This window comes from Alexandromys fortis, unplaced genomic scaffold (assembly GCF_014885135.2).
Source record: "Alexandromys fortis isolate MF-2015 unplaced genomic scaffold, M_Fortis_MF-2015_v1.1 scaffold_6, whole genome shotgun sequence".
Lineage (NCBI taxonomy): Eukaryota > Metazoa > Chordata > Mammalia > Rodentia > Cricetidae > Alexandromys > Alexandromys fortis.
Genome location: NW_026067902.1, coordinates 24,558,081 through 24,575,485, shown reverse-complemented (window position 1 = coordinate 24,575,485; position 17,405 = coordinate 24,558,081). Strand labels below are relative to the sequence as shown.

General features: G+C 37.7%; 1 protein-coding gene across 2 annotated transcripts in view; it reads right to left on the bottom strand.

Annotated features, from left to right (window-relative positions):
• Positions 1-17,405, bottom strand: part of Aqr (aquarius intron-binding spliceosomal factor) — a 77,544-nt gene that overhangs the window by 31,575 nt on the left and 28,564 nt on the right. For both annotated transcript variants that reach the window (XM_050132668.1, XM_050132672.1), the window contains 5 exons: positions 15,909-16,011; positions 13,175-13,295; positions 7,912-8,053; positions 3,880-4,058; positions 488-655 (listed from right to left, as the gene is read on the bottom strand). In XM_050132668.1, the coding sequence (XP_049988625.1) occupies positions 488-655; positions 3,880-4,058; positions 7,912-8,053; positions 13,175-13,295; positions 15,909-16,011 (713 nt within the window). The remainder of the gene's footprint in view (positions 1-487; positions 656-3,879; positions 4,059-7,911; positions 8,054-13,174; positions 13,296-15,908; positions 16,012-17,405) is intronic.

Below are 17,405 nucleotides of genomic sequence, written 5' to 3'. Positions count from 1 at the left end.
CAAAATTAAAAGCATATTCTCCTTTTTCTAAATTTTTATCATTTCTTACAACTCATGTTGTCCAGAGGTCAGAGGGATTACAATTGTGTGCTACCATGCCTGGCCTACTTAGAAATATTAAAAACCGTATACTTTCTTCCGTATACTTTCTTTCCATTATCTAATATAGAAACTTAAAAAGGCAACTCAGTTGCACATACTACTTGTGCACATTTATAAAGTACAATGGAAAATTCAATACATTTAACACAGTTTTTTGTTTGCCCTTTTTTTTTTTTTCCCCCCACGCTGGGGACTGAACCTAGGGAATACACAGCACCTGTTAGGCAAGAGCCCCATCACCCATTACCTACTCTACAACTATGAAGTAGGCACTTCAATACAATCTTTTGTGTTTACTACATAAAGCAACTAAAAGTTTACTAAGAAAGACAGCACAGAAGTGTATCACTCTAGACATTCTCTCGAATGAAATAGATCACTGTACCATCTTCGATGACTCGCCCTTTGTCATCCAGCATGCCCTGGATTTCACAGCCTCTGACGTATACCAAGCCAACCTGCTCAATAAAAGGTCTCCTCCTGTCAAACTTAGTACCATAGGGCTTTGTGGGACGCACAGTGATTAAAAAGCATACGTCGTGTTTGCGGAGACCTAGTGAAACACAAAGGCATTTTGGCATATTAGAATTACATTGCTTCTGATCTTTCATTGGCAAATTCTTAACCTTTTTGAAGGAGAGAAAAAACATTAAAGAAGTGACCAATAAAGGCATTTTTGGATTATAATATGATTATGTGTTTCCTACAGTTTTTAATATTAAATATTTCATAGCAGTAATTAAAAGGAAGATCTTTTTATATTAAAATTAGAAACTTCTGTGTCATGAATTAATTACTGAGTAAGACTTCCAAGTCATGTTACAGATCCAAAATTGGATGTTCATCATCATCCTTATTTTTAATTCTTATTAAGTAACCAAAAATATGGCTGGAATATAATTCATCTGTATCATAGTCATTAAATTTCTACCATCAGTTTCAGCTATCCATCATTGTCATTCCAAACAGCCTAAGTGCACTATCCTAAAACAGGTTAACTCAAGAATAACGCATCCAAGCACAGGAGTGCTTTAATCCACAGATATCACACACAGAAGATGGCTCAACACACAGTTTCAGAGAGCAAACAGAATCTTTCTAAGTGAATGTCAAGAGAGGAGAGATTGGGGTCAAAGTCCGGGGTCTCCACTGGCTTCCCAGCTCCACCAATAACACTGACACAGGAAGAAAAGGGGCATCAAAGTGTTACAGCTCACAACATGGAATGCCACATCACTTCATCTTTGTTTCTTTTCTGACCTATTATTTTTAGCCATTGAATGACAAAAATGAAAATGTACATAGTCAGTCTACTTATAATCTTGGGAAAAAGATATACAACTAGATTAAGACATCAATGTGAATTAATGGCTAATAGGATTGGAAGCATCATGGCTTCTTTTTGTAGAGTTTGGGTGTAAGCAAAGCTAAAAATAAATCTCTAAGGGCAAATAGACGCAAAGGGATTGAGGAGGCAATGAGAACTACAAGGAAGTGTTCTGCTGAGTTATGCGGCTACATTACCTCGAGTCTGTACAACTCAAACATCTAGGTTTTAGAGACAAAGAAGAGGCCCTGGGAAGCCCCATCAAAGTAGGAGTCACTTTCTGACATCAACAGCGATGGTTGACTGAGTATCCCTCCAAAATCAGAACATTACAGCAGCAGACACCTTAAATTTACACTTAAAAAGTCTGTACTACCATGAGCTCACCTTTCTTCTCAAGCATTTGTAACCATCCTACCTGTTTGTTTTTAGAAGCAAAATCTAATATCCAGTTTCTATATGGGGTAATAATGAAGATAAGGTTCCAAACTTCAAATCTTGAGGGAAGGGAGTTCTAATTTTTTGTGGAAACATTTCAAACCTATTCTGTATGTAAGACAATATTCAAGACAGTCCTCCCCTCATTTTGTGCTCGCATGTTGGACCAATATAAGGGCTGAATGTGGGCCCAGCCTTACAGAAGAGTACTGCTCTTCCCACTACGTGCCAGAGTGTGGTTCATGCATCCCTAAATACTCCACAGCACCCTGCCTTGTCCACCAATATCCAACCATTCTATTTCTCAGTCTACCACAGGTCTATGGTAAAGGAGGGTGTGAGGGGAAGAAAAAGCAAAGTCACGGGCTGGGGACTAAGTGAGTGAAAGCAAATAAGAAAGACATTTTTCTTTTTAAGTTTTCTTCAGGTACTCCAGGTAGTAGTCCTCAGAACAAAGGAGAAAGGGCTTTGTCGGGAGAGCATTTTTACTTCCCCAACTTTTTACAAGGCCGACCTGTCATTTCTCATCTGTAAACTCCTGTAATGGGTCTTTAAAAATTCCCAGCCATTACTATTTCTGAGAGTGCCAATAAGTCACTTATTTTATTGCCCAATGTGTAAAATAGTGTGAGATACTTAGCACCTTAAGCTTCAGTGGGTAATAACTGCAAGACCCTGTCCAGAAACTAATGAATTCTCAAGGTACAGTAACCATAAAGGTGCACCATGTTCTAGATATATAATGGAACAGACTGGAACTCACAGAAAGATACAGGACTCAAAAAAATCTGTCACAAATGATACCCAGTAAAGCAGCCATTTGTCAAACATTTGGCCAACTGCATTGCTAGACTCCTTCAGAAGAATCCCCTTATAAGTCTAACATATGCTCCCCGTGGTTAGCGCCATGCTGGGAGCTATAATTTCTGGAAACTGATCCATTATGGCACTATCCCTTTCCTTCTGGCATCTGAAGAAGGTAGCAGGAGATTAAACCTACTGGCTGCTATTTCTTACCACAGCACAGCAAGTGGGAGCCCTCAGACAGCTGGGGTTGGGCAGGCAGGGAGGGGGTGGGGGGATGATACAAAAGGGCCCACCACCTGGCGGTTCAGGGGCCGCTTCTTACACAGGTGTTAGCAAAGTTTTAACACTTTTTCACTTAATATTTTTGAACATAGCTTCCCCCAAAGCTAATTATGGAACACAACTTCCATTGCCAAAACTTTATATACTTTAAAAAAAATTAGGAACATAAATAGTTTACTTTCTTGTCAATTATCACACAATCTCAAGTAACTCTAGTTTCACTGAGTCTTTATCCATCTTTCTTCTTCTGGTAAAATAGTTTCCTTAGGATCCTCACTCCATGTCTCCTCAGCAGATCCCTCCTCCGACCTGCAGTCTCCATGAGGTGTCTGCTTTCATCTTTTCAAAGTATCACTGTCTCTACTTATTCTACAAATGTGTGTGAGTTATATCTGAGTCTCCTTTAGGACACATTAATGCTTTTATATTGACTCTAAAAATCCAGAAAACATTATACTAAATTTATAATTTCCTCTCAGTTTGCTTTGCAAACTGCAATCTTTAGAACCCTTTGACAGTTATGATTTTGTTATTTAAACATTTATATACTTAAAATACTCTTATATGATTCTTAGTATTTTTACTAATTACAAAGATAACTAGAGTACTTTATAATAAATTTTATGAGCAAAGTTGAATAAAATTTTAAAAGGACAACATTTAGTAATAGTCTGCAATGCTTCTAAATCAGGGGTTCTCAACATGTGGGCCAGGACCCCTTTTTTGGGGTCACATATAAGATATTTACATGACAATTCATAACAGTAGAAAAACTACGGTTATGAAGTAGTAACAAAGTAATTTTATGGTTGGGGGTCAGCACAACATGAGGAACTACTAAAGGGTCACAGCTTTAGGAAGATCGCAAGTCCCTGTTCTAAACGGGAAACTGGAAAGGAAAGAGGTGAGAGGTACCAAATTACCTTCCCATTCATCCTTGATGTGATCTCTGACATTCAGATTGATGGTGACATCTGCACGGACTCGGGTCGGCCAGTTTTCACCAATGTTGGGTTTGGCAACCTCAACGACAGTAAAAGCCACAATGGGCTGAGCCATTCGTGCCCAACCACCAAATACTACACCACCATACTCAGACTGCCTGAAAAGCCAAAGCAGTGGATGATTACACAAACAGGAACTTTACAACCTGATACAAGTAAAACTTGGGGGATACATGCTCAGCTCACGGTCAAGTGCTAGCTAGCACTGGTTCCCCAGGGTAGGGGCTCTTTCTTCTTAGAGAATGAACAGTATTCTATACTTCTGTACTGTATATATAGCCACACACTTCCTTTACTCCTTCATCTCCACATAGACACAGACTGTTTCCCTATCTTGCTGTTGACAATAGTGCTGCTAAGCGCATGAAGAACATGCATTTCTTCAAGACGGTGATTTTATTTTCTATTACTGGGGAATGTCCATACAGAATTCTATAATGACTGTATCATTATAGTCCCAAGAACATTACATAAGCTTTCATTTTCTTAATCTTGCCAATAGCTATCTTCCTTCTTAACAAGGATGAGTGCCTGGAAGTCCATTTCCTGCAGAGTAGAGGCCTGAGTGCTGCTGGTTTATAGCCGTTGACCACCTTTATATCTTTATTACAATCATCCACTTAGGATGTCTGCCAATTTTTCAACTTAAATTTTTTGTGTGTCTATGTTCTTATACTTCTGATATAAATCCTTAATTAGATATGAGTTGCAGGTATTTCTTCACACATCATAGATTTCCTTCTCATTTTCCTTTTTTTTTTTTTTTTGGACAGAGACTTGTTACTTTAATGCTTTTCTACTCACTATTGCTATATCTTTGTGTTTGCTTCCTCTGTTTTGGATGTTATAATCCAAGCCAAAAAACAAAAGCAAAAGTAAAAATATTAAGAGCAATGTTATGGAAATCATTTGTTTTCTTCCAGATATTTCGTGGTCTCAAGAGTTAGGCTTAATTTGTTTGAGTTCATGTTAATGAGGCAATGATCTGATTTCTTCTGGGTTCTGCATGCAGATCTAGCTTTCCTCTATTGAAGACACTCTTCCTCCTTGACTGTATATTCTCAGCACAAGTGTCACATATGCAGAGTTTTATTCTTGGCTTTCCACTGTTATCTATTTGTATATGATCCTATTTTTTGGTGTTATTTGTTTGTTTTCTTTTATTTTTTTGAGACAGGTTTTCCCTGCATAACAGCTCTGGTTGCTCTGGAACTCAATCTATAGATCAGGATGGTCTTGAACTCAAGATCCATTTGCCTCTGTCTCCAAGGGCTGGGCTTAAACGTGTGGGCCACAACTGGACTATGTCCCCACCCCTTTTTAGGTCTACTGCGCACTATTTTGATCACAGAAGTTTCGTAATATATTTGAAATCAGGAAATGCAATGCCTCTGCTTTCACTGTTCTGGATAGAAACTGCTTCAGCTACTCTGTCTTTTTTCCCTATTGGAAATCTCTTAAGGCTTTTGTTCGTCTGGTGTCTCTTTCATTTCTAAAGGACAGTTCTTCTTAGGTTTACTTGATCCTTTCCTCTCTTCAAATAATTTCAACTATTAACATTTTATCTTTTGTTCTTTACATTCTTATATAATGCCTAAAATATATTTATTTATTTTAATTTCATTTTACATTCCAAACACAGTTTTTTTTCCCATCCCTCATCCTACCCTTCCCCCTTACCTCCAGGAAACTATTATTTAAAAACTTAAAAATGTGGAAGAATCTTCACTGGGATATACTACTTTATGTCACTTAGAAGTATCTATCTACTCACTTAAAAAAGATCAGAGGGGAAGTTGAGTTAATTGCTAACAACCAGCAGCAATTCCCAAATACTCATTCCTATCTCTGTTACTTTAAAGTGCATTCAGAACTAACTTTACATTAGATGGTGCATTTGGAACATAAACTAAGGCAGCATTTTAAAACATACATTTAATATTAATTATAAAAATGATATTAAATTACATCTACTATGAAGATTATGTGCTGTAACTAAACCTATACTTTATTTTTTACTATACAACTTTATAACATTAGAGAAAAATCTAAGAATAAAAGTTGTGCAATGGCCAGCACTGAGACAGCTCTTGAAGGCATGACAGTGTACTTAAAACCTTATAAAAGAGTCTCTGCCACTTTTTACCCCATGACACTTAATACTGCCTTGTGGAACTCATTTACTGTAAATGTACAAATAAGAGTTTTAGTAAATGTACACGATGTGCATCTACCATCACAATCCAACTTTAGAACATTTGTATCGCCCCTGAATGCTTTTGTCCAACAGCAGTTAGTCTCTGTACACCCCAGGCAACCACTAATCCGGGTCCTTATTTCTTACAGAACTGAAACTTGAAGCATAAAAAGGACAGACTTCTGCCACTTGGAAGCACATTACCTTTTACTGCTGTCCACATGGAAACGTGACCTAACACGTGTACTGTGTAATAGTGCCTGGGTTTCTCTCCCCCACCCTCACAGTGTGACCGGCCCTTGCAGCTATTTCTTCATGGGCACCACTGACAAAACTTTAGAACGATTTATTATTTCAAATGGGAACAAACTAACTCCAAAAGCAACATTTTCTTTCTTATATCAAAAGATGAGTAATTTTAAAAGATCCTCTATTATTAGAGAATAAAAACCATGAGTAATTGTTTGTTTTCTTTGTGCATTTGATATTTAAATTAAATGTGCAAGTGAATTCTATTTACTTAAATGCTAGTTAATAAATCCCTATTTTGCAAAATGGCCAAAATTAGGCTCCGAATCTAGGCATATAAATGCAAGGTAACCATAAATTGTAAAGGAATTTCTGCATCAAGTGTCCCCACAGGGTCTGAACAATGGGCAATAATTTCAGCAAAGCTGTGGGCAGGGAAGAGCAGCCAGTGGATATACAAATTTCATAATCCTAGCCTACTTACTGACTCAACTGATTATTAAGTCAAAAATACTTGTGTTAGGTTTTATAGTCTTATCCAGAATAACTTCTCACATAATAATTAAAAAACTAGAACTGTGTATAAAATAAAATATGGATGTGAAAAAATAGATCATAATCACAGTGCCTGTGGCCACTTTCTATGGTGAGGAAAAGGGAGAAGGCTGGAAGATACCTAAGGAGGTTCACAGTCCAGCAACCATTAAGTTTTCCACACAAAGTCAGCAACACTGCATGTGTGTACCTACTGTGCCTGAAAGGTAATGAAGATTCACTTCATGACTCAATTTTATTAATAAGCAAAAACATACTTTTAATATATGTGATTTATAACCATTGACTATAAACAGTGAAGGAATACCCCAAATCTCTAGGGTAAAATTCCAAAACTAACCTTCACCAATCTCATAATGCAATGCAACGCTGTCTACCACGGCTGGAACAAAGGCTTTTCTTAAAGAAACTCTCCAGATAAAGTCAAAGATAGAAACAGAAGAAATCCCCGTGTAAATAGACCTGTGGGTGAACCCTACCAGGTTAATTCCAACGTGCTTCTCAGAATGTTCTCAAACACTTCCTCTGGGCACCGACTCACACTTCCCACTACAGTCTGGGAGCAACTGTGGAAGAGGAAATCTCCTTTCCTGTAAACTCCACCCAAGACTAAGAGTGTCTCTGCCCTGTACAGGACTGCTGGCCAGTACACACCCTCCCCTCTTTACCCTGCTACTACCCATCTAAGCGAATCTTGTCTACACTCCTCCCCCTCCCTAACTAAAATGACCTCTCCTCCCTTCTCCCCAGTTCTCCAGCCATACCTCCAGGTGCTTAGACACATAGTTCACATTTTAATACCTCAGAAGTAAATTCACATTTTAAAAATTCTCAATTCGTGATTATCTTTGACAGGTAACTTCATATTACTAAACGCACTGATTTTCTTAACACGGCGTATCATTTTGCTGTAGACATTTCTTCATTATAAATGGCATCAATTTACTGACCATGGCTTCATTCTGCTGACACTGTCCTCGATGTCTTGTCTAATTTCGTAAGTCGACTCCAAGCGGAAGAGATTAAAGTTCCTCAGGAGGTAGTCATGTAGAGTTAGAAACTGCAAATTCAATTTGGGGAGAGCAAGACAGCCTGAAAAAGAAAACATCATTGGTGATCATTATTCTTTGAATCAGCCATCTGATCTAAACACAAAAACCATACCAGCTACTAGGGAAGCAGCTGCTGATGACGTGAAACACAGGCATGTCCTCACACTTCCATCTGCGCAGACACTAAGGCTAGACTAGCACAGGCTGCCTTTTGAAAACTGAAGGCACAGGTACAACTATTCATAAGAGTAATCTACATCAGTATTTCACACACAAACTGTGCTTCTTAAATGTTCGCTGAGACACAACACTAGAAAGCTCCTTCCCCTTCAAGTCCTGAAGTGTGTAACATTAGCATAAACTCACAATGTGATAGGTTACTATGCAAATTTAATTATGATGATGTCACTTTGCCTAAAGAGAACCCCGAGCATTCCTTTGGGTAGACTTTAAGGGTCAAGGCGCTGTCTATGTGTTATTCCATCCCTTCTCTTCTCTGTCAGTGAATGAAGTCTTACCCTTATTTAGAGATCAAGTACTCCACAGCATTATCAAAGTAATCCTTAAAGCCACAATACATTTAACATACAAATCACGTTTTTGAAATCATTATTTACAGTACAAACAGTAATAAAAGAACTGAAAGAAATGATGTGCAAAATACTCATATCGTTTTTATTAGTAGATACTGACTTGCAATCTGACTCAGCATCTCTCTCTTAGGCACAGGTTGAAAGAAAGGTGTCTCATTTAAAACAAAACAAAAACAAAAGTTAACACCTTGTAACCTCCATTGAATTAAAAATGGCTACACAGAAGGGAATAGGTTCCTTTGAGCATCCTTGTCTATATGTGTGGCACCTTGCTCTCATCTGGTCTCCTGGCTCTGTCCCCCTAGTAGCCCTTCCCTAATTAGTCCAGCCTCTACTTTATTATTAAATGGATTCCTGTTTTAGAGTATTTGTATACTGTGTGAAGGTGCTTTTCTGTGATTAATATAATAAAAAGCCAATAGGTAGCCAGGAGGTATAGGCAGGATTTCTGGAGAAAAAAATGGAGGAGAATATGGGTGTGTAAGAGATGCCAGGAGACACAGAGAGGAAATAGGAGGTGCAAGATGGAAGAGAAGTAACACCACATGATGGAACACAGATTAATATAAAAGGGTTAATTTAAGTTATAAGAGCTAGTTAGGAACAAACCTAAGCTACAGGTTGAACTTTCATATTAAGTCTCCATGTCATTGTTTGGAAGCTGGCCTGTTACATATGGTGTCCAATGTGAAGGCATGTATTTCCAAATAGGACCTGAGAATGCTTAAAAAGTTCCCAACACACAAACAAGGAACCAGATAAGGATTCCTAGTCCCAGTCTCTCAGGCTACTTGCAATACATAGAGACACGGCTCTCCACTTCTGCCTATGGGTTGGAGTCAGCCCCCAGAGCAATGTGCTAAGCTGAGCCATGTGGCAAGTGACATGACAGTTTAAGATTTGTCTCATGTGGTCAGAGAATGCTACAGATGCTTAGTAAAGCCAGGTCCAGACACAAAAAAAACCTCTATAAAAGTACAGTATGTTTAAACATGCTTAGAAGCTGAAGAAAGAAAATGGATATAGACAGTTATAGAAAAAAATAGTTCAAAAATAATAAAGTCTTTAAAGAGAGAGTAAAATAATGTATTTTAAAAAGCTACATAAAGATGGGAAATTGGGCATCTGGATCCTGTATGGTGTTTTGTTGACTGTGAATTTTTTGAATGTTAATGAACAGAGAACGACAGTTGCTGAGAGACATTAAATTGTGGAAAGGACTGCTAAATTAAACCAGCCTATATACTTTAGGGATGGCTTGGCTTCAAATTGGAAGTTAGACAATATGTTGCATTGGGGGAGGGGCTCTGCTTTTGTTTCCACAGGAAATGAAAAGCTATGAATTCATTTAAAGTTAATCAAGATCATATTTGACCAGGGGAGACCTCCTGAGGATCTTGGCTACAGACATGAGGGGAAAGTCAAAAAAGACTACAAGACAGGTAATGTAGAAGCTAATCCCTTGACATGGGAAGAGCCCTGAGACTGGATAAGACATGATAAATCTTGTTGGTGATAGAGCCCTTAGGACTTACACATGACATCCTTTCAGATGGGTGGACAGAAATTTATGTTACAGTTTGGTTATATAATCCAAGTGGACTTAAAAAAGTTGACAGATGCCTTTTATCTGCTCAACATAAAACAAAAAGCCATCTTTAGCTGACTTGTATAAATCACACATTCCATACTTTTGTGAATACAGACATGTATGTTACCTTTAAAAGTTTCTATGTTTTCAGAAAAAAAGGACCAGACACCAAAATAAGACAAGCAGCCCAGGTGATCCAGCTTCTAAGAAAGCCTGTTAGTTCCCCAAAATTTTGCATCCAGAGCAACTTCAAAGTTGCTAGCTGAGATGGCCCAGCCTCACAGACTATCCAGCTAGAACTTCAAATAAGTCTTAACACTTTCCCATCACAAGACTGGACAACAACTAGCTCTCTCACTTGACCATTATCCCAATAGTCTCAGGGTCACCCCCAGGCAGCAGGAAGCAGTCTACAGAACATGATGCCCACATTCCTAGGAGGTGGGATGGGTGGTTTTTGGTCATTCAGTGGGTTATGGATGTTTGTCACTGTTTAGGGGGGTTGGTTACAAGTTGTTATTGGTCAAGATCAAAAATAAAAAAAGCTGAAAAAAGGAGATTAAGTCAAAGACCTCAATCTGAAGGGGAAAAGTGGGGATACAGTATAGAAATGATGGGATAAAGGGGTGGATTATTGAATCTACTTTTGAATAACTATGAGTCCCAAATATTTTATGCTGGTATCAATTTTTGTATACTGATTCAAATTTAAGGTTATTCTGCATATATGTTTCCATTTTTGTTTAAGGTATTGTACCTATGCAGATCATTTAAAAACATGTGAAGTTTTAACCCTTGCAAGCTATTTAGGATAATAAAAAAAGACAGGTTAGTAGTCATCTACAATGATTAAACTTATAGTCATGTTAGGTATGTTTTCAAGGCCAACAGAGATGTACTTTAAATTGATAGATGGCTTTCAAACACTTCAGAGACCTATAGAATATGGCATTTAAAAGTTTAATAACATAAGGCTTTTCATTACAATGGGACATGTCTATTCCTGACAGCACCAATTTACTTCAAAAAAGATGATGGGGAGCAAAGAAGTTCTATAATGTAGTTTGCTTTTCTTGTGGCAGAGCTAGCCATTTGGGCAAGAAACTGCTCTTGCCTCAACTGCTGACAGTATGCTCTTTAAACTGGACAAGCAGGACACAAAAGAAAGCAAGAAAGCAATTGCCAAACTTTGCCAAGACAAGGTAGGTCAGTCCTTCAAAATTCCTGCTTCAAAGAAAAATCTCTAAGATATTCCAGACTTATGGGCCAAAGATGGATGCTCAATATTTCAGAGGAACCTTGGGTGACAGTTTCTGTCATTTCTAAGGTTTTGGAAGTTGTCTGCTCTGCACTTCCTGTTTACTTAAGTAATATAGCCTTCTCAGTCTTTGATGGGGTGGAAGACCAGATGGGTTATAGTTACCATTTTCCTTGTTATCAAATTCAAAAAAGAAACTTACATAAGACATAGCTTCACTATATGAGAGTTAAAAGCTTTCCTTTTTATTTAGACAAAAAGGGGGAAATGTTGTGGGATACTTGTATACTGTGTGAAGATGTACTGCTGTGATTGGTATAATAAAAAGCTGAATGGCTAATAGCTAGGCAGGAAGTATAGGTAGGCTTTCCAGTGAGAAAAAGGGAGAGGAGGAAAATCTAGGCACACAAGAGACACCAGGAGACACAAATGGGAAACAGGAGATGCAATATGGAAGACAATACACATGATTAAATGTAGATTTATATAAATGGGCTAAATTAAGTTATGAGCTAGTTAGGAAGAAGACTAAGCTATAGGCTGAGATTTCATAATTAATAGGAAGTCTTCATGTTATTATTTGGGAGCTGGCTGGCGGGACAGTGAAAGATTCCTTACAGATTCCATTATTCTACTTCCCACTTTCCTTAATATCTCTTCTTCCTGTCTCATGATCCCTGCTCTAGTGTCTTGTCCTACACACACACATACACACACACACACACACACACACACCTACATATAATGTAATTTCTATGTTCTCTATATAGAAAAGAACAAGCTGTGCTTGTCTTTCTGATTGTGGCTTATGTTTTTTTTTGGGGGGAGGACAGGGGTTCGAGACAGGGTCTCTCTGTGTAGCTCTGGCTATTCTAGAACAAACTCACCTTGAACTCAGAGATCCACTTGTCTCTGCCTCCCTGAGTGCTGAGATTAAAGGTGTGCACTGCCACTACCACCTGGCACTGGCTTATATTGTTTAATATAATTATTTCTAATTGCACACACTTTCTGAGGGTAGATTTCAGAAATTTCAGGAAATCTTTGGAATAGCAGCCACTGAAATAATTGTGACTACTTTAGGGTCATCACTAGTATAATATCACTAGTACATTTAGGCCATATTCTCTGCTTTAGTATATTAACGGGAAGTTTTGAAACAAAACTACAGGCTCAAAAGGTAGTATATACACTTGGGAGATTAAAGAGACAGAAGTTCAAGACCAGCTTTAAGGCATATTTCAGGTTAGTTTGCATAGTGTGATACCTTGGCTCAAAATATTAAGAACAAAAATAAAAATTAAGAACCCCAAACATTTGTTACCAACTGCTGTTATGTAGTTTATTGACAGTCATTACAAGCCTTCACAAAGAACTTTAAAAATCCTCTACGAGAGCGTTTGAAAGGCAAGTCTACTAAACAGTGACACAGTGAAAACTGTACTTTCTGCATTCTTAAGCCTCCTTAAAAACAGCCTTGTGGTTTAATAACCATATTTTATATAGGGTAACATATCTTAGGGCCTAGTTACATTGAATACAAATCCTTATCCTAAGCATTCAAAGTTCTCATTCTTTCTAGCTTCTAATATTAACTTCAGAACACAGAAAAGTAGCCCATGTACAGAGGAGTTGGCGTGCATTTCAGCCATAGATGAAGAAATTAAGTTCACGTCACATCTGACGCTCTGTATCCTTCACTTGCGTTCCTTTACCTACCTTCCCCAGAATAGTACTCAGTTGGGACAATGTTTTCATCCCATATAATCTTCTCGGTTGGGTACAAAGGCATCTGATTCAGCTGCTGAATCTGAGAGATACGGCGTTCATGGCGAGACACCTGCAGGAAGGAACAGTTTGTGCAGAACATGAGCGACACCAGGGTTTACCCAGAGCAACCGGGACAGGCGCGCCGTATGCACGGGTGGAGAAACTCCTGCCTTTCTCTCACTGAGACACTTCAACGAGACTTCATTTTTCTCTCCCTGTTTTCCCCCATAAATCACAGAATAAGGAGGCGTCAATCAAATGCACTAGCGCCAATCTCAGCTCCTCCACTTATAAGGAAGTTACTATAAGCTTCTTAATCTTAGCTGTTTCTTAGTAAAACAAATGAAGCGTCATGGTCTATCAGGGGTCTATGCAAATGAAATGGAATACTATAAACCATATCAAACTCGGTGGTACATGCCAAGAGTTTCAGAACTGTAGCATATATAAAAACCAAACAAACATCCCAAACAAAAATTCTGAATCCTGGATTTAATTTTCATGTTTCTACTAAGAATCTCATATAACCTGAGAAATTTTATAAATCCCCTAGTCTGAATCTTCTCACTGTAAAACGATAGGGTAAGCTGCACCTCCCCTTCAGTAGTGATCTCTACATATGCTTAATACCATAGCTGTGCTTCTCACACACAAACATGCCTGCTTTCTAATTAACAATGCCAAAATGACACTCAGTTTTCTATGAGAAAGATCCCTGGGAAGGGTCTGTATTTCTTTTGTTCATAAAAACTTTTAGTATTGGTACCAACAGCCTGACTCAAAAGAGATTTTACATCATCAGGAAAGAGCTCAGGGAATTTTTAGGAAGCATTTGCAGTTACAGACAGTGACAAGTGACTTGTAGGAGGACAGACAGAGATAGCAATCTAAGACACACTTCACAGAGTAAACATGCAAGATAAAAGGCATCTTCCATACTAGAACTAATTTAAAATGCTCCCCGAGGCTTTGTCCCTAAATGACACTCAAACACCTGTCACCAAGCTTTAAACACCTGTTAACAAATAGTTTCTGGTCTCTACTCCCCAATTCATCTTTCAACAGTGGAGGGTTATGTTCTAGCTCATGTATTAAAAATATAAGCTTGGAAAATAAATCACAGAGTGGTACATCTAGTATGGTTCAATATGTGTAAGAAAAATCAAAAATACATGCATATTTATTTATTTATTGCTTAGACACAAATGTCCGAAATAGATGAAAAGCCAATCAATCTTAAAATAGTAAAGAAAAAATACAAACAAAACAAAACCTAAAACAACCATTTTAAATCCTCCCCTTTCCACCCTAGAAAAAATAAGAAAACTGGTCAGATCAAGGCTGGTAAGAAGGAGGTAGACACGCTCATCGGACTGTGAGTGGCAATCTACACATTTTGGAGGATAACCAGGCAGCCTCTTTCTCAATGTAGATAAACACATCAGATTACCAGCTTCTGGTTCTGATTAAATGTCCACATATGGGTGTACACACACTCTGCAGCAGTATCTGTAAAGGTGAAAACTGTCAACAACTTAAAGAGCCAGTAGCTGCAACATTGCTAAATAGTCATCTGTTCCAGAAAATGCTGTACTGAAGGGAAAAGGTATCCATACACTGCAAAGTGAACTAAATTCCCAAAGAAAGTGAAATGAAAATCATATTTTTTTTTTAAATCCTGGAAGTACTTGAATCTTTGCTCCTTTGGTACTGGAGACCAATGTATATATAGCATTGAAAATATTGTATAAGCACTTTATCATTGAGCTACATGCTTGACTTGCATTTTGACTTACAGAAGTTCTAAATTGTAGCAATAAAATGTAGTCCACTGTTACTCAGATAATTAAGCCATATATATACACATACACATATGTATATATATGTATATATAAAAACATACAAACACACACATATATGAATACTTTAGAAGGGTGTAAGTGCAGAATTCTGAGTAATAGGGGAAGGCCAAGCAGATAAGTTCTTCACTCCTTAACTTTAACCACTGTGGAATTGTACATTTATGAAGTTAAACAATACAAACTCAAAAAAAAAAAAAAACCAGCAACAATAGCATATTAGTCCCTGCTCCAACAAAAACTATGTTTCTATAACGCAACACAAAACTAGAAAAAAATGTAAGTTTAAAAATTAAAGCCCCTCATCACCAAAACTAACTGAAAAATGCTCATAATTCTTAAGTTACTTAGGGATAATTAACTATACTTCTAAATTATTAAGTTTATATTATCAACATTACCTAATATTTGAATACATTACGTTTGAATAATCACCTTTTCAATAACCACATGAGCATAGTCATCCACAAGCCCTGTGTTTAGCCATGGTCTCTTAACTCTGTACCCCCAGAGTATCAGTCCAGTAACACAGAGGCTCATCTGTGATATAATGAATTTCTGCCATAAGGGAGCTTGAAGGCATGAAAAATGAAATTAAAGAAATGAAAAACAAGTCTGACCAAAATAGGTAGATAGGTATGTAGGTAGGTAGGTAGGTAGAGAGATAAATAAAGATAGACAGATAAATCAAATAATTCAAGTAAGTTAAGGTCAAGGTAAATTACTGAATCTGTATGCAGACGTCAATACTGTTTATATTTCTATGAGGGATTCAAAAAGGCAGTAAAAGCCATGGGAGAAATACTGAGAACATTAATATTTACCAGCAATTCTAGAAGAAATTCTTTTTCAAAAGTTGTGTCTTCATTTTTAGGAAGCGTTGGCAAGAGGCAGAGGTATGATGCCACCTGGTGGAGTGTGTTTGAACTGCAGAATGGAGAATAGTTTATTCAGATCAATTAACTTTACTTTGGAAACAGTTTTTCTTTTCTTTTCTTTTTCTTCCTTTCCTTTTCTTTCCTTTTTCTCTTCCTTTCCCCTTCCTTCCTTCCTTCCTTCCTTCCTTCCTTCCTTCCTTCCTTCCTTCCTTCTTCTTCCCTCCCTCCCTCCCTCCCTCCCTCCCTCCCTCCCTCCCTCCCTCCCTCTCTCCCTCACACCCTTCCTTTTTTTTTTTTGGTTTTCCAAGACAGGGTTTCTCTGTAGTTTCAGAGCCTGTTCTGAAACTAGCTCTTATAGACCAGGACGGTCTCAAACTCCACCTGCCTCTGCCACAGGGATTAAACACCACCATCCCTCCCATTTTCCTGCTCTTATCTTAAAAAGTAAACATAACCCCAGGCCATAGGCATGAAAAAAGACAAACAAAAACAAACAACAACGACAAAAACTAAAAAACAGGAGTTAAAACTTCTGAAGTATTTTCTGGGGACCTGAAAACCACTGAAGGACTCTGCAAGGACACCACTTTTTGCTTGGGCCAGAGTCCAGCTAGCTCTTGGATGTAGTGCCTCCTTGCTCCCACGGGGACTATCTAAAGTCAGTTACACTTAAGAACGACCTTGACGAAATAGAAAACATTTCTACTGAAAAAGTTACCAACACTGGACTCTTAGACATTTTAAAGAAGTATGTGACAAAATTCAAAGTATGTATTTTACATGTAATTTTTTTTACGTGAAAAAAGATAAATTATCCTTATTTGTCTTTTATTAACAGCATTTTTCTTTTATCAACCCAAAATTTTTTCTTATGTCTTTTATATCAAGCCTCTCTTTTTCATTCCAAACCCCCTTAAACTGCTAATCTATTTTCATTTTTGTTTTCCAGGTCAAATAAATGGTCTAGCTTTTTACATTGGCTAGGTAATGTACTGATATTCAACAGCAAAGCAACCAAGAAGTAGTACAATGGGGAACACTACTAGCATGCCTGAAATACCTACAAGATCCCTGACTGTTTTAAATATACAGGAAATAAGAAGTAAATAAGCTAGTAACTATTATCTTCCAAAAAATAGAGTAGTGGATATGTGCTAGATAGTATTATTGATGTTACATATCTTAAAACCACAAGATTTTCCTACGTCATACCGTTAATATCAAACATGAAGCTTTACTGGTTTCTGTTATATTCTGTTTATAGCTAGCCAGCTTAATGCTCTGCTCAAAGAACAATGGCCTAAGTTATTAAAAATATTTTCACCCCTTCCCAAGGAAAAGATGGTTAGTTATGTTTAAATGACTCTTTCCTAACAGCTAGAGGTAAGTAAGCAACAGTTGTGAGGTTAACCAGGGGCCACCACACAGCCTAAGGCAGTAGAA